The 18,898-nt window shown below is 52.6% G+C and overlaps 1 protein-coding gene across 1 annotated transcript in view; it reads left to right on the forward strand.

The window, feature by feature from the left end:
* ADCY1 (adenylate cyclase 1) overlaps positions 1-18,441 on the forward strand; it is a 120,536-nt gene extending 102,095 nt beyond the window's left edge. The window contains exons 15-20 of the mRNA XM_007187686.3: positions 4,465-4,581; positions 5,352-5,498; positions 6,120-6,218; positions 10,770-10,884; positions 13,046-13,170; positions 18,022-18,441. Coding sequence (XP_007187748.2) covers positions 4,465-4,581; positions 5,352-5,498; positions 6,120-6,218; positions 10,770-10,884; positions 13,046-13,170; positions 18,022-18,360 — 942 coding nt within the window. The 3' untranslated portion in view covers positions 18,361-18,441. The remainder of the gene's footprint in view (positions 1-4,464; positions 4,582-5,351; positions 5,499-6,119; positions 6,219-10,769; positions 10,885-13,045; positions 13,171-18,021) is intronic.
* The last annotated feature ends 457 nt before the right edge of the window (positions 18,442-18,898 follow it).

Raw genomic sequence — 18,898 nt, forward strand, 5'->3', positions numbered from 1 at the left:
TATTTAATGTTTCTTGCAAGTCTGTTGGTGATGAATTCTTTCACCTCTTGCGTGTCTGAAAAACTCTTCATTTTGCCTTTGTGGTTGAAAGATACTTTTGCTGGGTACAGGATTCTGAGTTGATGATCTTTTTTTCTTTTCAGTGCGTTAAAGATGTTCCACCACCTTTTGTCTGGCATTGCTTTTAACGATAAGTCTGCTATCATCTTTATCTCTGTTCCTCTGAACCCACCTCCCTCGTGTTTCACCCTCTTGACAGTGGGTTGGGGGCTCCTCTGGATGCCTGTGCCCCGTGTGGCCTGACCAGCCTGGTCCACCCTGAATCTCCACACTTGTCCCCTCTGCAGGGCAGCCGCTCTCTATGGAGACAAGCACCATCATTGATCACCTGCCCAGCTGATGCAGTTGTTGATGCACATGTCTCACAGAGTGCCTTTTCCTCAAGTGAGACTAAATTATCAAAGGGAGGCAACTAGGAATGATTCAGTTCTAGAGTTAGAGATGAAGTCCTTCTCACCTGGGGACTGATGACCCTCTGTCTCAGCTGCTCTGTGTGCTTTGGAAAGGTCCTTTCCCTCTCTGTGCTTCCCCAGGAGGAGGTGATTCTCAGAGCCTGGGTGTCCCAAAGAGGGGTGTGTGTACCCCAGAAGGCAAGTGAGATAGCACAGTGGGGTTTTGGAAGAAGACATCATGATGGTTAGTTTATGTGTGAACTTGGCTGGATCACGAGGTGCCTAGTTACTTGGCCAAAGGTTTTTCTGCGTCTGTCTGGGAGGGGATCTCTAGATGAGATTAGCATTTGAATCTGGATTCAGTAGAGCAGATTCCCCCTCCTAATGTGGTGGGCCTCATCCAATCCATTGAGGGAGGCCTGAATAGAACAGAAAGGTGGAGGAAGGGAGAACTGGAGCCCCTCTCGCCTGACTGCACGGTCTGGGACATCGTCTCTGTCCTCAGCACCCTTGGTTCTCAGACCTTCAGGAGTTACACCACCAGGTCTTCTGGGTCTCCAGTTTGCAGACAGCAGGTGGTGGGACTTCTCAGCCTCCATAATCATGAAAGCCAACTCCTCATCGTAAATCTCTTCCTACATATCTATATCTGCCCTATTGTTTCTGTTTCTCTGGGGAACACTGTGTAACAACATCAGAAGTTCTATTTATAGTGAGCGAATCTGAAAATTAAGAACATGCTTTCCTCGTTGAAGAATGAGCCGGCTGGGGTGATCTCACTCTGGCCAGATGTCACTTCTAGGACACAGGCAAGGGACATCATTGCCCAGGCATAGCGAGGCCGGTGCCACCCTCACTCAATTGCTCATTTTTAGCGAGCTGTCCTTAACTCCAGCCACTGGGTCAGCGTCTGCTGGTTTGGCTGGTTAGACGGAAAGCTTCGCAGCGCCTCATAGGGGTCACACCGAGGGTCACAGGGCACAGTGGCTCACCGGTCATCTGCGGGGAGTTGTCAGGTTGTGCTATTTTTTTGTTTTGCTCAGTTCTGTTTACCTAAAGATAGTGCTCCCAGGCTGGGTGCCCTTCTGAGATGCCATGTAGCTGTCTGTAAGGTGTCCCCTGGTAATTAATTTCTGAAAGGTAAGCTCCCATAATCTGTCCTATAGAGTCAGGGTCAGATTTTTGCCATGTGAGAAGGAACATGCTTTTTTAATTTAATTTTTTAATTTTTAATTTTTTTGTTGAAGTATCGTTGATTTACCATGTTGTATTAGTTTCAGGTTGGTTACCTATTTTCTGTATAGTACTGTGTATATGTTAATCCCAAACTCCTAATTTATCCCCCCTCCTCTTCCCCTTTGATAACTAAGGAAACTATGCTGTAGAGAAAACATTTTGAAAATGGATGTTGGATGTGTCTCTGTCGTGTGATTTTGTTGACAGGAATAATGTATATCACCCACAGCTCTTTCTTACCAATACTTCCTGGCTGGTTGGAAAGTCTTACAAAAAGAGAACTTCAGTGGATTTTCATCTTATTTGTGAAAAACACAACAATCCAACTTCTTCTGCTTAGTTTGTAAGAAGATAGACATTTATCGGTCAAATTTCAACAAAAACCTTCACATCCGTGGCTGGATTAAAAAATAGTTGATTATTTAGAAAGAGAGCTAATCTGATAGCCCATAAATCTAAGTTAACTGTAAATAAATTGAAATAAACTGAAATTAGAACGAAAGCTTTTCAGCACACAAAGTGATCAATCAAAATTTTTTTAAAAGTTGAAACATATTCAGTTACACTGCGTTCATTAAAATACTGTTAACATCAATATTTTGGAGAGAGCAAAATTTTTTGTGCCATTAATAAATTTCTAAAAACCTGCTATTTAAAATATATTATTTACTTTCTCTTTATCTCATCTTTCAAAAAACTTTCTTTTGTGTGTCAGTGCACACATGTTAACAGGAAATTAGTTATACGTGTCTTAGGAGAGGTTCCCGATTCCCTTGTGAGGCTTCTCTTCCCCACACGGCTGTGTCTGCTGATTCCCATCTCAGCCCCCGTCCACAGCCACACCCCTGTCTGCAGGGTCCATGCTTGTCTGAGCCGGATCCTGGGGCTCCTGGGCTCCTTCTCCTGTCCTCACCGGCGGCATGTCTACCCACTTTAAGGAGCAGGATGAAACCTGTCGTGCATCAGCTGCGTTGATAACTAACGGCTCCTGTGGACCACACATCTTGTTTTCCCAGAAAACGCCCTAGAGGAGGCCTGGGACTCCTGGTTGGGCCCCCTTCCTCCTGGCAGCTGTGGCCTGAGGCCTCCTCACATCCACCTTTGGGGGTCTCACATGCTTGCTTTTAACTGGTGGAATCACTGCATGAAATCCAGCAGCGTGTAGCCGACCACTTCAACTGTTACTATAATAACAACACCAAAAATAGGTGACACTCTTCAAGGCTTACGAGCTAGCACGTGCCCTCCTAACCCCTTGATAAGTAGGAATGGTGCCTCTATGAATGGGTGTTTCATTTTATGACGAGGTAATTGGAGCTCGGTACCCGGCCACTTGAACCAGGGTGCACTGCCCTCCATGGTGTGGGTTTTGGTGGCGGCCGCAGGCCATCAACACGGCATGACTGTGACATTGTCACTGCATTCAAGAGCTTGTTGCCCCTGTAATGCTGATGTAATGTCCCCCCAGTTGAGCTCCTTCCCTGGCTACAACCAGGTGCCAGGTGTGGAAGCGGGGGACAGTGACCGACAGTGATCCTGGTGGCCTCCACTTCTGAGGGCTGGCACCTGACCTTAGGCTGCCCTCGGCACTTTGCCAGCATCGCCTCTTGAGCCCTCATGGTGGCCAGTGAGTGGGGCCATCACCACTGGTTGCATTAGTCTCTCCGGGCCCTGGTGCTAAGAGGCCAGCCGGCTGGGACCCGTACCGCCCCTGCCATCTGCTCTGCCGCGTCCCCCAGTCGGACCCGCCGGCTTCTACCCTCTGCTCCACTGGGTCTGCCCCCCCGGCCCCTGCAGCGTTCTGCTTGTCTCAGCGCCCAGAGACATGTGAGTCCTGCTGAAAGCCAAGAAATTCTAGAGGACATAGGAGCTTAGGCAGGGTCCACCGCTGGCGTCGGGCATTCCCAGCGAGCCCGGCAGTGCTCTGGAGGCACGTTGGAGGCTGCTGGAGGCCTGGTGTGTCCTGGGAGTGGGCACGTGCCCCGCAGAGGGCTGCTTCAGGCCTCTGGTCCCCAGAAGATGGCTGGGGGTAGACCCTGGAAATTGGGGCTAGGCCCCTCATTGTCTGTCCTTTGAAAGTTCCAGCTGATCCGGGTGGTGACTAGTCCAGAATTGCGTGGATCCTCTGGGCCCCTAATGTGGATCTAGTCACTACCTGGAGGGGGCGTGGAGATGAGCCTGGTGTAGACCATTGGCATACTTGACATTTAGCTTGGATATTAGAAAGAAGCATGTGTTAAAGGTGTAATAATTCAGAACTCTCATTAAAGAGGGTAAGGCAGGCGTTATTCAGGAGCGTTGCGTCGGGTGTAGGGACCACTGCAGTGGGAGAGAGAGAGAAGGCTTAACCCAAACTAGAGGGTGGGCAAGTGGGGCTTTATAGCCAAGGGGCAGGGTGGGGGGCGGTGGATGCAAAACTATCAAAGGAGGCATCCGGGGTGAGGGGGCTTCCGGCTAAACTGACCTAACAGGATTTCCGCTGAGAGCAGGCCAAGGCGATCCGACGTCGCCTGGCGGGGCTCGGAGATGAGGAACGCGATCAGATATCTGGGGTGATCGGATGTCAAGGATGGGGTGTCCGGTTAAACTGACGAAGCAGGGCTCTTGCTCAAACTGGACGATGCAGAGATGACCGTGGAAGCCCCGACGTCAGGGCCCATTTGGGAAGAGCGTCCAGAGTCTGGTCCAGGAGAGAATCTTGTCGCGTTGCGGGTAGTCGAACGAGCAGGGAAGCACGAATGGGCGGGCCAGTGGCTAACGGAGGACCGCTCCCCAGGCAGAGGAGGAGCGGGACGACATGGAGAGGGTGAAGCTGGACAACAAGAGGATCCTCTTCAACCTCCTGCCGGCCCACGTCGCCCAGCACTTCCTCATGTCCAACCCCCGCAACATGGTGAGCGCCGAGGCAGAGAGGCCCCTCTGGCCACCCCAAGGGCAGGGGGGGACTAGGCCCTCTGAGGCCCCTGGGCCACGGGGGTGGCAGGTGCCCAGAGCTAGCGTGCCCTCCCCTTTGATGCTGGGAGAGAGCATAGCATCCGCTGTCCCCACAAGGAAGGCGAGTGGGCTTCAGTAAACCGCACACGAGGTGGGGAAGTGCCGTTTCAAGGCCTGCACGTCCTGGGTGGCCCCCTAGAAACTGCCTCACCCACCCGTAGGGCTGGCGGTTCACTCCCTTCTCTGTGCTCAGAGCTGTCTCTGTCTGGGTTGCTCAGAACGTCCTAGTGGCCACGACCTACTGCAGTAAAGCTCTGGAACCACCCAGACAGCATAGAGCAGGGCTTACAAAAGCCGACTCAGAAATAAAGAGGCTCAGGCTGGGTTTTTAGGTCCTAAAGGCACAAACCCCCAGGCTTAGCTTGACTAGCTTTGACCTGAAATAGCTCCAGGGCTCATGTTTTCATCCGGCTGGGCTGGGGGCGTCCAGAGCTGGTTGTTTTCTCAGAGCAGTGCATCCTTCCCTGGTGCCTCCCCCGCTTGCTGGGGGCTCTGCACCCACCTGTGAGCTGAGTTACCTTGTGTCGGCCTAGATCCTCCGAGCCCCCTCCTCGTGTGGCGCGGGGTGCCAGTGCGTCCTGGCAGCCACGCCTCAGGACTGGTCCGCGGGGCCTGCGCCCAGCGCCAGCCCTGAGTGCTGCTCTGGCTGACCCAACCTTTGACCCCCAGGACCTGTACTACCAGTCGTACTCGCAGGTGGGGGTCATGTTCGCCTCCATCCCCAACTTCAACGACTTCTACATCGAGCTGGATGGCAACAACATGGGGGTGGAGTGTCTGCGCCTCCTGAACGAGATCATCGCCGACTTCGACGAGGTAAGGGCCGCCCCACAGTCCTGACCCCCTTGGGCCTGGGCCGTCCTGGTGCCCCTCCTCCAACCGAGTCCTGAATTGTGTCCACCGATGCAGCACGTGCTCTGTGGATGGCATGGGGCTAGGGGGAGCACGTGCCTTTTGTCTCCTTGGGAATCCCAACCAACCGTGACAGTTGAGGAAGGAAATTTGCCTTAGGATGGGGAGGGCGGGTGCTGGCGTCTGTGCCCTGCTTTGTGAATGTCGAGCTCAGGTGGGCGGCCTCACCTGCAGGTTGTGGGGGCAGGCACCTCTGCACCCTCCAAAGCCAGGCTTCCAGTCTGGGCCAGTCCTGCTTCCCTCACTGGGGCCCGTCTGCCCCCTGGGTGGTTGTGAGCTCAGCTGCTGGAGGACGGGGGATGTATTCTGTATGGTTCCTCCTTGGCGCCTCTTTTAAGCGCCTTTGCTGGAGCCCCTGAGGCCTGCGTCTCTGAGTTCAGCCCCAGAACCTGTCTCATGCCTACATGAAGAAGACATGTTGCTTTCCAGAATGTGCCTGTCTGCGGTTGCTCCTGGCGGCTGTACGCCGCCGTGACTTTTATAAGATGTTATGTAACGTTTAACAGTTTTGTGTTTCAAACAAAGCTCATGGACAAAGATTTTTACAAGGACCTGGAGAAGATCAAGACCATCGGGAGCACCTACATGGCTGCTGTGGGGCTGGCGCCCACGGCCGGGGCCAAGGTGAGTGCAGGCCGACAGGTGTGCCCTGCTCAGGGACTGGGTCCCGGCTCTGCCCGCAGCTGCCCGGGGACCATGGGCAGGCTCCCCCCTGCGGGCCTCAGTGTGCCCTCTGCACTGGATTAGGGCAGCAGCCTGCACGCTGTCTCGTCAGTGGCCGGTTCTCTGCAGTCACAACCTTCTGTGGAAGGTCAACACGGAAGGCCGGGCACAAGAACTTCCCCCAGCCCTGCCCCCTCCCCCCCACCCTGGCCCCATCCTGGCAGCCTGGCACCACTGAGTGTTCCCCTTTCCCAGTTCAGGATTGTGAATAAAGTCCTCAGGTTGCCCCTATAAACAAGGCAGAAAAAGAGAGGAAGATGTAAAAAAAAAAAAAAAAAGTGTCATGAATAGAAAGCAGTTATACATATAGTAGATGCTAATCTAACCATATCAATAATCACCTTAAATGTGAATGGTCTAAATACACCAATTAAAAAACAGAAACTAACAGAGTGGCTAAAAAACAAGACCCAACTAGGTGTTCTGCAAGAAACACACTTTAAATGTAAAGTTACAGATACATTAAAAATAAAAGGATGTAGAAAGAGATACCATGCTAGCACTGTTAAAAGCTCAAGTAGCTATCTTAATTTCAGACAAAGCAAATTACAGATCAAGGAAGATTATCAGGGATGAAGAGGTACATTATAAAGGAGTTAATTCTCCAAGAATACATAGCAATCTTTGATATTTATGCACTTAACAACAGGGGGCGAAAACTGATAGAACCGCAAGGAGAAATAGATGAATCCACTATTTTTGTTGGAGACTTCAGTGCCCTGCTCTCAGTAATCGGTAGATCCAGTTGGCTGGAAATCTGTAAAGAGAGCTGAACTGAACACCATCATCAATCACCTGCATGTAATTAACATCTATAGACTACTTCATCCAATGACAGCAGAATATACTTCTTTTGAAGCTCACATGGGACATTTACCGAGATAGACCACATTCTGGGCCATAAAACACAGCTTAATAAATTTAAAAGAATTGAAATAATATAAACTATATTCTTAGACTAGAGCAGAATTAAAGTAGAAATCTATTGCTAGGAGATAATTGGAAAATTCCAAAATATCTGGAGATGAAGCAGTACACTTCTAAGTGATACAAAGGACAAATTTAAAAAAAATCTCAAGAGAAGTTGAAAAATATTTTGAACTAAATGAAATTAAAAATATAACTTATCAAAATTTGTGGGGTGCAGGAAAAGCAGTGCTTAGAGAGAAATTTATGTCATTGAATTCATACATTAGAAAAGAAGACCAATCCAAAATCAATAATCTAAGCTTCCACCTTAGAAAAGTAGAGAAAGCAGAGCAGTATAAACCTAAAGCAACAGAATAAAAGAAATAATAAAAATCAGAGCAAAAATCAATGAAATCAAAGACAAGAAATCAAAGAAAATCAATGAAACCAAAAGTTGGCTCTTTGAAAAGATCAATAAAATTGATAATCTCTAGCCATGCTAACCAAGAAAAAGGGAGAAGACACAAATTACTAATATTAGAAACGAAAGAGGGGCCATTTCCACTGAACCAATGGACATTTAAAAGATGTTAAAGTATATTGTGGACAACTCTGTGGTGCTACACTGGAGGTCCTGGCCAGTCCAATAAGGGAAGAAAAGTAAATAGAAGAGTTATGAATTGCAAAAGTAGGAACAAAACCATCATTCTCAAATTGCTTGCATGTTTAGAATATACAGTGCTAAAATGTTTACATATAAACTGATAGAATTTTTAAGTGACTTTACCAAACTTGCTGGATATAAAATCAACATAGAAATTTCTGTTTTATCTCTGTATCTTAACTACAGACAATTATAAAATCAAACATTTTAAAAGTTACTATTTCCAACTAGTATAAAAGTATAACTATATGCCCACAAATTTGGTAACTTAGGTGAAATGGACCAATTCTTTGAAAGACACAATCTGCTAAAACTCACATAAGAAAAATAGATAATCTGGGTAGGTCTATATCTATTTTAAAAATTGAACCAGTAATTAATAACCTTCCAAAACAGAAAGCACTGGTCCCAGTGCTTATTTAGATCAAAGATCTAAATAAGTCAAGAAATGCTCCATATTTCTGCATAGGAAAACTCAGTATCATTAAGATGTCAGATTCCCACTTGATCTGTAGATTTAATGCAGTCCTGATCAAAAGTGCAGCAGGTTATTATGTGATATTGACCAACTGATCCTAAGTTTACACGGAAAGACAAAAGACTGGAGGTAGTCAACACAACATAGCAGAAGCAGGACAAAGTTAGGACTGACACCACCAGACATCAAGACTCGCTATAGAGCTGCAGTAATCAATACAGTATGGTTTTGGCAAACGGGGATAGTCAAATAAACCAGTGGAACAGAATAGAGAGCCCAGAAATATATCCACATAAATATAGTCAACTGATCTTGGACAAATGGAGCAAAGATAGTCTTCAACAAATGGTGCTAGAAAAATTGAATATCTATCTATCTAAATTATATTTTTTAAATGAATCTAGATACAGACCTTACACTGTTCACAAAAATTAACTCAAAATGTGTCACAGGCCTAAATGTGACATGCAACACTATAAAACATCTGGAAGATAACATAGGAGAAAATCTAGGTAACCTTGGGTTTGATGATGAGTTTTTACATACAGTACCAAAAGCATGATCCGTGAAAGAAAACACTGTTAGATTGGACTTAATTAAAATTTTAAAATTCTACTTGTGGAAAATACTATAATGAAAAGACAGTCCATACACTTGGAGAAAATCTTTGCAAACCACCTATCTGATAAAGGCTTTGTACCCAAAGTATACAAAGAACTCTTAAAATTAAGAAGACAAATAGCCCAATCAAAAAGTGTTCCATCAAAGATGGGAACAGACACTTTACCAAAGAAGATATACAGATGGCAGATAAGCATATGACAAGATGCTCCATATCCTATGTCATCAGGGAAGTGCAAATTAAAACAATGAGATACAATTTCACAATTATTAGAGTGGCCAAAATCCAGAACACGGACACCACCACATGCTGTGAGGACGGGGAGCCATAGGAACTCTCACTCGTTGCTGGAGGGAATGCAAAATGGTGCAGCCACTTTGGAAGACAGTTTGAGTTCTTACAGAACTAAATATGCTCTTACCATATGATCCAGCAGTCACTCTCCTTGTTATTTATCCAGAAGAGCTGAAAAATTATGTCCACACAAAAACCTACCCAAGGATGTTCATAGCAGATTTATTCATAATCGTAAACCTTGAAAGCAACCAGGGTGTCCTTCAACAGGTGAATGAATAAATAAACTGTAATACATCCATACAATGGAATATTATTTAGCACTAAAAAGAAATGAGCTATCAAACCGTGAAAAGACATGGAGGAACCTTAAATGCATATGATTAAGTGAAAGAAGCCAATCTAGAAAAGCTACATACTGTGTGATTCCAACTATATGATATTCTGGAAAAGGCAAAACTATGGAGACAGTAAATAATAGTTTCCAGGGTTTGAGGGAATAGGTGGGGGATTTAGAGGACGGTGAAACTATTCTGTATTCTACTACAATTATGGATACATGAAATTCTGCATTTTTTAAAACCCATAAAACACACAGCACATAGAGTGAACCCTAATGTAAACTGTGGACTTTAGTTAATAATAATGAATCAATGTAGGTTCATTCAGTGGTAACAAATATACCATACCCTAAAGCAAGATGTTAATAATAGGGGAAACTCTGTATGTGTGTGGGGTGGTACGGGGGTAGTATATGGGAACTCTCTACACGTATCTGCTCAATTTACCTGTAAACCTAAAACTGTTCTAAAAAAAATTGTCAGTTACTTTTTTTAAAAAAAAAGCATTAGTTCCCCAACTTTGAGGACTATGAAAATATTCCTAAAAAAAGAAAAGCAAGTAACCTTGATATCATTAGAAAAAGAAAAGAATTTACAGTTGTTCTTTCACAAAAGAGAGGATCTTTCAACACAACACAATGAAAGAGACCGTCTCAGTGTGAGGAAAGAGGGCTGGAATTGCTCTCTGCTGTGTGAGCGTTGACTCAGACCCGCTCTGCTCACCTTGCTTTGCTTGCTTCCGATGGGCCAGTGGCAGCATTGTCTGAGCAGTGGGACATCTGGTCTCCCACCACAGGGTTCCCCCTGCCCCCTTTCCTGAGGAAGGGCTCTGCCTGGGCTCAGATGGCCTCCGTCTCTGCCCTCAGGAGCTGGGAGCCTTGGGCAATAATATTCCTCCTCTGTTTCAGTCTCTCACCTGTAGAACGGAATGATAAACACACACTAGGGCAGCTGTCGGGTGCCACCTCGCCAGCCCCAGGCCCAGCCAGCGGCGCTGCTGCATTGTTGACGGGGGGATCAAGTCCCTGATCCTGTGAGGGGTACAGGCTGGTCCGCCCACCCCCGCAGGTCACTGGCTGAGTGTCCCTGGCCCCTCTGCCCTTGCACCCGTCAAACGTAATAACCCGTGTCTGCTCACGTCCAGGCTAAGAAGTCCATCTCCTCCCACCTCAGCACATTGGCAGATTTTGCCATTGAGATGTTCGACGTCCTGGATGAGATCAACTACCAGTCTTACAACGACTTCGTGCTCCGTGTTGGTACGTGGCTGCGAGTTGTCCCGTCGTTCGGGCCAGCTCGCCCTTCCTGCACTGGCCCCGGGAGCTGGTGGCCTGGGCTGTCCCCCAGGAGCGGGGGTCATTGGTCCAGGCTCCCTTGTCTCACAGGAAGGAGGATGGCACTACCCAGAGGACTGCATGGGACGCAGGGACAGCTGGGTCCATCTCAGAGCTGGTTATCAGTGACTCAGGACCTGGAAGAGTCATTGTGCAGCTTAGGAAACGCAGGCGAAATCTCGATTGTCTTAGAGACGCTCAGATACACCTCTGAGTCCACACTTAGCTGGAGGAAGGTGCCCCTGTCAGCAGGCCCGAAACATTGGGGCCGAGGCTGTGCAGAAGCCCAGGGTGCAGGCTCAGGCTGGGTCTTTTGTCCTCCTGGGTTCCCTTGCCTTGCCTGTGAGTGAGGAGGGGAACCACCCCGGGTCTAAGCTCCTCTCTAGCTCTTAGCAAACTTGCAGGGTTTCTTTTTTTCAGTCTTAAATTCACTTTTTTTCTGGGAATATAGGTTTACCAGAAAAATTTGTATTAGTCAAGGATATAGTTAAACAAGAGATGTCTTTCTTTCTCTCTCTCTCTGCCTGTCTTCCTTTCTGTCCTTCCTTCCTTCTTTCTTTCCTTCTTCCTTCCTTCCTTCCTTCCTTTCTTTCTTTCTTTCTCTCCTTCCTTCCATCCCTCCCTCCCTCCCTCCCTCCTTCCTTCCTTCCTCCCTTCCTCCCTCCCTTCCTTTCTTTCTTTCTTTCTTTCTTTCTCTCCTTCCTTCCATCCATCCCTCCCTCCCTCCTTTCTTCCTTCCTTCCTTCCTTCTTTCCCTCTCTCTCTCTCTTTCTTTCTTTCCCTCCCTCCCTTTCTCTCTCTTTCTTTCCTTTCCTTTTTATCCCTCCCTCTCTCTCTCTCTTTCTTTCTTTCCCCTTCCTTCCTTCCTTCCTCCTTCCCTCCCTCCCTCCCTCCCCCCTTTCTCCCCCCCCCATTACCTATTAGTCCACGATATAGTTAAACTGGACATTTATGGTTGTTTTACAATTCAAATGTCTAGTGGCCTTAAAGAACAGAACTTAGAGCTGGGCTTGAGCATGCGGGGTGGTAGCCACCAGAGCGGGTGGAGTTCTGATGTGCTTAAACACAGTGCTGCCTTAGCCCTGGTGCCTGGCCCGAGGGGCGTGCTGGAGGTGGGGGCGGAGCACCCTCTGCGCCTCACCCCTGGGGTCCGGTTCTCCTCTGGGGCCGCGGGCTTGGGTTAATAGACGTAAGGGCCCATCAGGGAAATTCTGTTTCTTACTCTCCTACTGAGGACCCAAAGGCCAGTCGCACCTCTGTGCCCGGATGGCCAGTCACACAGGAGGCTGCATCCTGGCTCAGTCTCGTCCACGTGGACTGGGGCATCCGGGGTGGTAGCGGGGGTTCCCCAGGTCCCACCAGCCATCTGGAAGTGGCCCCTTTGGGGCTCCCACATCCACCTAGCCTGAGGCTCCCAGCTCAGCCCATCCAGTTCCACCCCTACCTCCTCCCACAGACGCCAGCGCCCACTGCCCCGGCTTTGGGGGGTTGACTAGGCCAGCGTCTGAAACGTGATTAACGCGCTTGGCTAAGCTCAGGAAAATCGACGCAGAGTACTGAGTCGGAAGGTGTGCTGTGGTGTCAGCCCAGACCTGGCTGCAGGGGCGACTGGGGGCACTTGGGCCTGTGTCACTGTCCAGGCCAGCTGGACCCTGCGCCACATAAAGACAAGGGCGCCTCCAGTCTCCTTCAGAGCGCCCTGCAAATACTTAGTTCTGGGCCCGACACCCAGAAGAGCCGAGGGATCCCATCCAGGGAACCAGTCGAGCCGCTGTCCTTTCCGGAAGAGGGAGCTGGGGGCGGAGGGACACACGGTGGCCCACAGACTGAGCGGTCAGCCTTCTGAGCAGCAAGACTCGGCATGGGGTCGCCGTTCCAGGAAATGGGACTTCTTCCCGGGCTCAGGACTGCTTCCTGACGGTGCGGCATGCAAGCGGAGCCTGGGAGCTGCCTCTGGGCGATGCTGTGGGGTCCCTGCTTTGGGGGGGGCGTTGCACTGGGTGACCCCAGGAATCCGTGACCTCACAAGGGGCTGCTCCTCCCCTCGGAGGCCTCCCCACTGATGCCCCGCGCGGCTGTTCTCCAGGCATCAACGTTGGCCCCGTGGTGGCTGGAGTGATCGGGGCTCGCAGGCCGCAGTACGACATCTGGGGAAATACGGTCAACGTGGCCAGTCGGATGGACAGCACCGGCGTCCAGGGCAGAATCCAGGTCAGTTCACTCGGACGTCCCCAAGGCACAGGTCCCCGTCCTGCCGACGGGAGGCTGAGGTGGAAGGGGCAAGGGTCGGGCGGGGGCGGCCTCCCAGCCCCGCAGCCCGCGTCCGCCCGTCCCGGTCTGCGTCTTCCGGGTAGGGGCGCCGAGCCGCGTGGCTCAGTGTGTCTGCAGCCTTGGAGGCCGGCCTCTGTGTGGCCAGGCGCAGAGATGGGGACGGCGAGTGACGGCTCCCTAGAAGGGAAGGGGCTGCCTCACCGTTTGAAGGGCAGGTGCTGTGGGGCCCCCTGACCGGAGAACCTGAGGGCGCCCACTTGGGACGCGAAGCAGGTGCTCTGGCACTGGCTGGCACTGAAGGTGTAGGAGACAGTGGCCCCTGCGCGTCGTGTTATGTGGCCGTGTGGTTCCGCTCTCGGGATTGCCCTTGGGACAAACATGCAAGCGTGGGTCACACGGAGGGAAGGAGCCTGTCCCCGGTGTGTGTGGCTTCGGCTGGCCTCTGGGGGCCCGGATGGATGGGGCAGAGGACGCAGCGCCGGGTGAGTAGGGCCACTGCCCTCCTGCTGTGGCCTGGCCCTGAGGCAACCACCACCCGGCAGCCAGTTGGCACTGGTCCTTTACTTGGTCACAGAGTCTCACTCGGTCCTCCGTAGACCCTGCGAGACACGTGCATCCAGCCCAGCTTTTGAGAGGGGCACTGGGGTGCGGCCCCTGCAGGGTGCGGTTCCAGTGAAAAGGTTGCCCGCCTGGGGCTCTCTCGCGTCATACCTGTTCAGTTCCCGGGGCCCCCGCCTGCATTCATCGGGCGCTAACCCTCGGACAGGTACCTTGGTGGGTCCCTTGGATCCGTCAGCTTAGAAGACAGGCACCAACATCTTCCTGGAGCTCTCCTCCTGCTCAGGACACAGGCGGGATCTGCACGCAGCATCTCTGCACCTCCGCATTCTTTCCCTTACACTTCTCTTACGGTGGTGGAACACCCATAACGTGAAGCGGGCCATCTTAGCTGTTCTTAAGTGCACAGCTCAGGGGCGTTACGTGCGTCCACGTTGTCGTGCTGCCCTGCATCCCAGGACACCGTGTTCCTTTTCTAAGAGGATCTTTCACCTATGCTTCTCACAGCCTTCCCCAGGTGCTGGTCATGCCCCAGGGGACACCTGGCGGGAGCCCCCTCCGCTCTCCAGCCTGGCTCCTGTCCAGTGCCGACATCACATCTCTAAGTTTGTCACATCCGATCTGGGTCGGCCACCCCTCTGCTCAGAACTGTCCCTGCTCCCTCCGGCCTCCTGTGAGGGCTGTTTGCCATGGCAGGGACTCCGGCACGCCGTCCAGCCTCTGCCGGCTGCTGGGCTGCCCGGCGATATCTGTGTCTGGACTCCCGCAGGGCAAAGTCCCTCGGCCCGGACCTCCTGGAAGACCCACATCGCAGGAGGTCTTAGCAGACCAGGCCCCTCTCCTCCCGCCCTTCGGCTCTGGTGTCAGCACCCCATGCGCTTGGGACAGGGCAGGACAAAAGCAGGGCTCTGGTGATGTTTGTCAACCTGGGTAAGACCTGCAGTCCCTCCATCTGGAGGCCCGCGTGACCTGGCCTAGACACTTGGCCACCCCCTTGGCCGAAGGCTCTTCCCCTCCAGCCCATCGTGCTCGTCTTCCCAGTTTAAAGGGAGAAATACTTATACTCCACTGTTGTATGGTTCTTGTAGGGGTTCTTGGTCACAGCCCAGGAGAGATCCCTTCCCTTTGCCAGCCCAGGTTAAACCTTTGGTTCTTTTGAAGAAGTGAACAAGAGACTCACATATTAATGATGAAGGTTTGCAAAGACGTGTCTTAACTTTTTCCTGAGGATAATATCTAATCAGATATCACCTGCCCAAATTCTCATTCCTTAGTCCTTAGCTGGGAGCCTTCTTTCTTCTGTGTCAAAATTCCTAAAAAGGAGACCCCTCCTCACGCCTGCTGTCCCAGGAGAGGCAGACAAGAGGGTTCTGTGCAGACTAAAGTCCCCAGGGCATCCCAGGGCCCAGTTTTCCAAGGAGTACGGCGGCCAAGAGAAGGTTGACCGTGACGATACCCAGGTTCCACCTTGACCATCAACTTGAGGACCAAGCAGGTGCTTCCCGGGAAGTGTCTCCGTGGGAGCCCAGCACTCTGTCTCAGGCAGGGTGGGGTCGGTGTGGCTGCAGGGTGGGTCCCCCCCGGGTGGGTCCCCCCCCACTTCTGGCCGGGCCTCACGGGGAACTCTAGAGAGAGTTCCCAGCCCGCCTCTCCAGAGACACAGGGATTCTCCCGCAGGTGGCTGAGAATCAGACTCACAGGGGACTCCTTCTCGGCCTCTTGGGAACCGCGTGTCTCTGAGCACCTGACCTGGACCCTTTCTGGGCCCCCCACGGTGACATCATACACCACCCTGATTCACAGCCTGGGACTTCCTGGCTCGAATGTCAAGGCTGAGAGATGCACAGGGGCGGTGCAGCTCGAGCTCCCGAGCGGCCCGGAAGGACACCCAGGCCCGAGCCCACCTGCCTTCAGACCTTGGCTTTACTGCATGTGCTGGTGGGTCATCTTTACCTCCAGCATTTCTTTGTGCAATGATCTGGATGTTTTGTTACCTCTCATTCTTCATAAGACAAGAGAATACAGTGAAAGGAAAGAGCTCACGTAAGGATAAGACTCAGAGATTTTTGTCAATGTGTATCTTGGGGCTCAAGCTGGACGTCAGGGTTCTAGGAAGGCCAGATCTCTTTGAACAGATGAATTGTGGGTTGGTTCAATCATGAAAGGAAAGAGCAAAATGGAGCCTTTTATCACAGTAGCAAGCCTCTGAGATCACCTTGTGTCTCAGAGGCCACATCTGAGTGGTGACCTTTGTGACAGTGGCATCTCCCCTGTGTAACCGGCCAGTCTGTGGCTCAATTCCACGAAGGACTTTGGGGTGCGCTGAGCCCTGCTGGGGAACTGAGTGAGGCCGTGTGGCCCTGGCCCTTGTGTGGCCTTGGATCGGGGTCTTTGGCAGCTTCAGGGCCACCAACCAGCCAGCACCCTGGGGAGTTTCAGCACTCCCCACTTTTTCTTGACCGTCCAAGTCTTCGTGAATGTAATAGTCACCATCAAGCTCACCAAGGTACTCTTCTTGTAAGTGGACGGCATTCTTCTCATTTACAAGGTCTGGGAGGGACCACCTGACCTGCTCCCAAGGCCGAGAGATGGAGCCGACCTGGTGAGGGTTTAGGCCTCAGGCACCCACCTGCCATTCTCCATCCCGGTGGGTGGCTGGCGGAAGCCCTGGTGAGGGGCCGCGGCACTTCCTCCAGAACGCCAAGCAGCCCCCTGCCCCCTGCGCGAGCACCAGCCAGTGCCTTGCTGATGAACAGCCACAGAAATTGGCGGAGTTAATTAATTACGGGGAACGATACATCCTTGACCTCTTTTTGTGGGTTGAGCATACTCTGTTCCATGCCCTCTGTCTACACTGGATCAGCCAGTTTTGCTTGTTTTTCCCATGAGGGGAGCTGAGGGACCCCCTCCCAGCGCTTTTAGATCCATCGGCAGATTTCACTGTCCCGGGAGCTGTGCAGGTTCTGATGTTCTGTGGTCATTTTTGTTTCCTGAACTGCCCTGGGCACCAGGTTTCTGGCAGGCCTTGGTTCCCTCCCTCCCTCCCTCCCTCCCTCCCTCCCTCCCTCCCTTCCTTCCATTGATTCCTTTATTCTTTCATTCAGTGAGCACTTATGAATACCAGGAGCCTGGTAAGTTGTGGGGAGACAGACCAGGTCCTTTGTGAGGCACTTACCCTCGCACGCAAGAAGCAGGCCGACGGTTAGCGAGGGTGAGAGCCACGTTGGGGGGCGGGGGTGGGTTCAGGGCTCCAGCGAAGCTGGCGGGGAAGAGAGCAGCCCCTCTGCCCAGCTCTGCTGGGCACTGACACCCTGGGGATGCGAGACCCTGGGCTCAGGGTGGGCTGAGTGGTTTTAAATGAAGATGCCAGAGGTGGGTGACTACATGAGGGAGGGGGGAGGGGGGATTTTCAGAGCAGCAGCTGGCAGTCGGGGAGACGGGGAGAGAGGTGGTCTCCCCCTTCAGTGTAAAGTGAGGAGAATCCAAATGATCGTGTCCTCTTCTGTTTACAGAACCTTATTAGAAAGTGCTTTCTTATCCTTTACCTTTTTCATAACTCTGTGAGGCAGGAATTCTTTTGGCTAAACTCTTGGCCGGGAACCTGAGCATCAGGAAAGTTAAGTCACACCCCTGTTGTCCCTGGGAGAACGTGCCCTCTGCCCTCTCGTGCTGTTGGCCCACAGAGGCCCCAGGGGTCCCTGGCAGGTTGGTGTGAGCCCACCGGGGCCCTGAGGGTTCTGTGCCAGCCCCGGGGATGGGAGCTGGTGCTGTCCGCTTCCAGCTGAGCTGCTACCTGCCGGTCCCAGACCCTCGAAGACGTGTGGGGTTACCGCGGGGGCCGAGGGCCCTGGCTCCACAGTCGGAGCTCGGTGTCCAGGCATCCGGCTAGGGCTTGGGGTGATCACGGAGCTCACACCCCAGCCCCTAGGACCGGGTCCGTGTGGGCCCCGTCCAGCCCACCCACCCACTCTGGGCGCCCCCATGGCGAATGCTGTCTTCTCCTGCTTGTCCAGGGCCCCGTTGAGGCCCCTCTGAGTCCCCTGCTTTCTTTGCAGGATCACATCCTTCTCGCCGAGTGACCGGAGTGACCATAGGAGGGGCACAGGACCCGGCTTGCAGGCCGACCTGGGGAGGCCAGAGGCCGGGCGATCGGGTGATCAGTGCAGGTGGGGGAGGGACCCTCCCGTGGGCTCCCCATCGACCAAGAGTGACGCCCGCCTTTCTCCGCTGTAGGTCACAGAGGAAGTTCACCGGCTGCTGCGGCGGGGCTGCTACCGCTTCGTGTGCCGAGGCAAAGTCAGCGTCAAGGGCAAGGGCGAGATGCTGACGTACTTCCTGGAAGGCAGGACCGACGGAAGCGGCTCCCAAAACAGGTCCATGAACTCAGAGCGGAAAATGTGTCCCTATGGGAGAGCCGGCCTCCAGAGCAGACTGGCCACGGGCCACCCCCCGGTGCCCCCTGCGGCCGGCCTCCCAGTCAGAGCCGGGCCGGGGGCTCTGCAGGGCTCGGCGCTTGCCCCCTGCCCCCCAGGCCACCACCTGCCCCCCGGAGCAGCTGGGAAGGAGGCTTAGCGGAGCCCACGCGGGCCGCTGGGGGCACAGGGCACAAATGCTCGGGGCGTTGGCGGCCTCGGGGCTCCCGCAGGAACCAGCCCGGCCAGCAGAGCAGGGCCGGGAACCAGTGGCCGGGCTGGGGAAGGGGGACTGTCCAGGTGTGACCCGAAGCAGCTGGGCAGTGACTCGGGCGAGGGGAGAACCCAGATTTCACAGACGCCGAGGCCTGAGCAGTGTCTTTGTTTGCTCCATCCTCTTCTCGGTGGCCGAGGGAGGTTGGCCGGGTCAGCTTTGGACGTCGGGACCGTCAGGACGTCCACCAGGGCCGCAGGCTACAGCGAGAGCCTTGGAGGTCTGTCCGGCAGAGTGACTGGGGTGCCCAGCTCGTGTGTGCCCTGAGGCGGATCGGATCAGCACAGCTGTGTGGGTCCCGTGAGGGCAGCTCCAGCCCTGGGCGGTGGCCTGCAGAGCCCAGAGTCAGAGTCAGGACTCTCTTGGCCAGGGCCAGAGCTGGGCAGGCCGTAGGTGGATGGTCTGGGAGGAACTAAGAAGCCCC

This window comes from Balaenoptera acutorostrata, chromosome 7 (assembly GCF_949987535.1).
Source record: "Balaenoptera acutorostrata chromosome 7, mBalAcu1.1, whole genome shotgun sequence".
NCBI classification, from domain to species: domain Eukaryota; kingdom Metazoa; phylum Chordata; class Mammalia; order Artiodactyla; family Balaenopteridae; genus Balaenoptera; species Balaenoptera acutorostrata.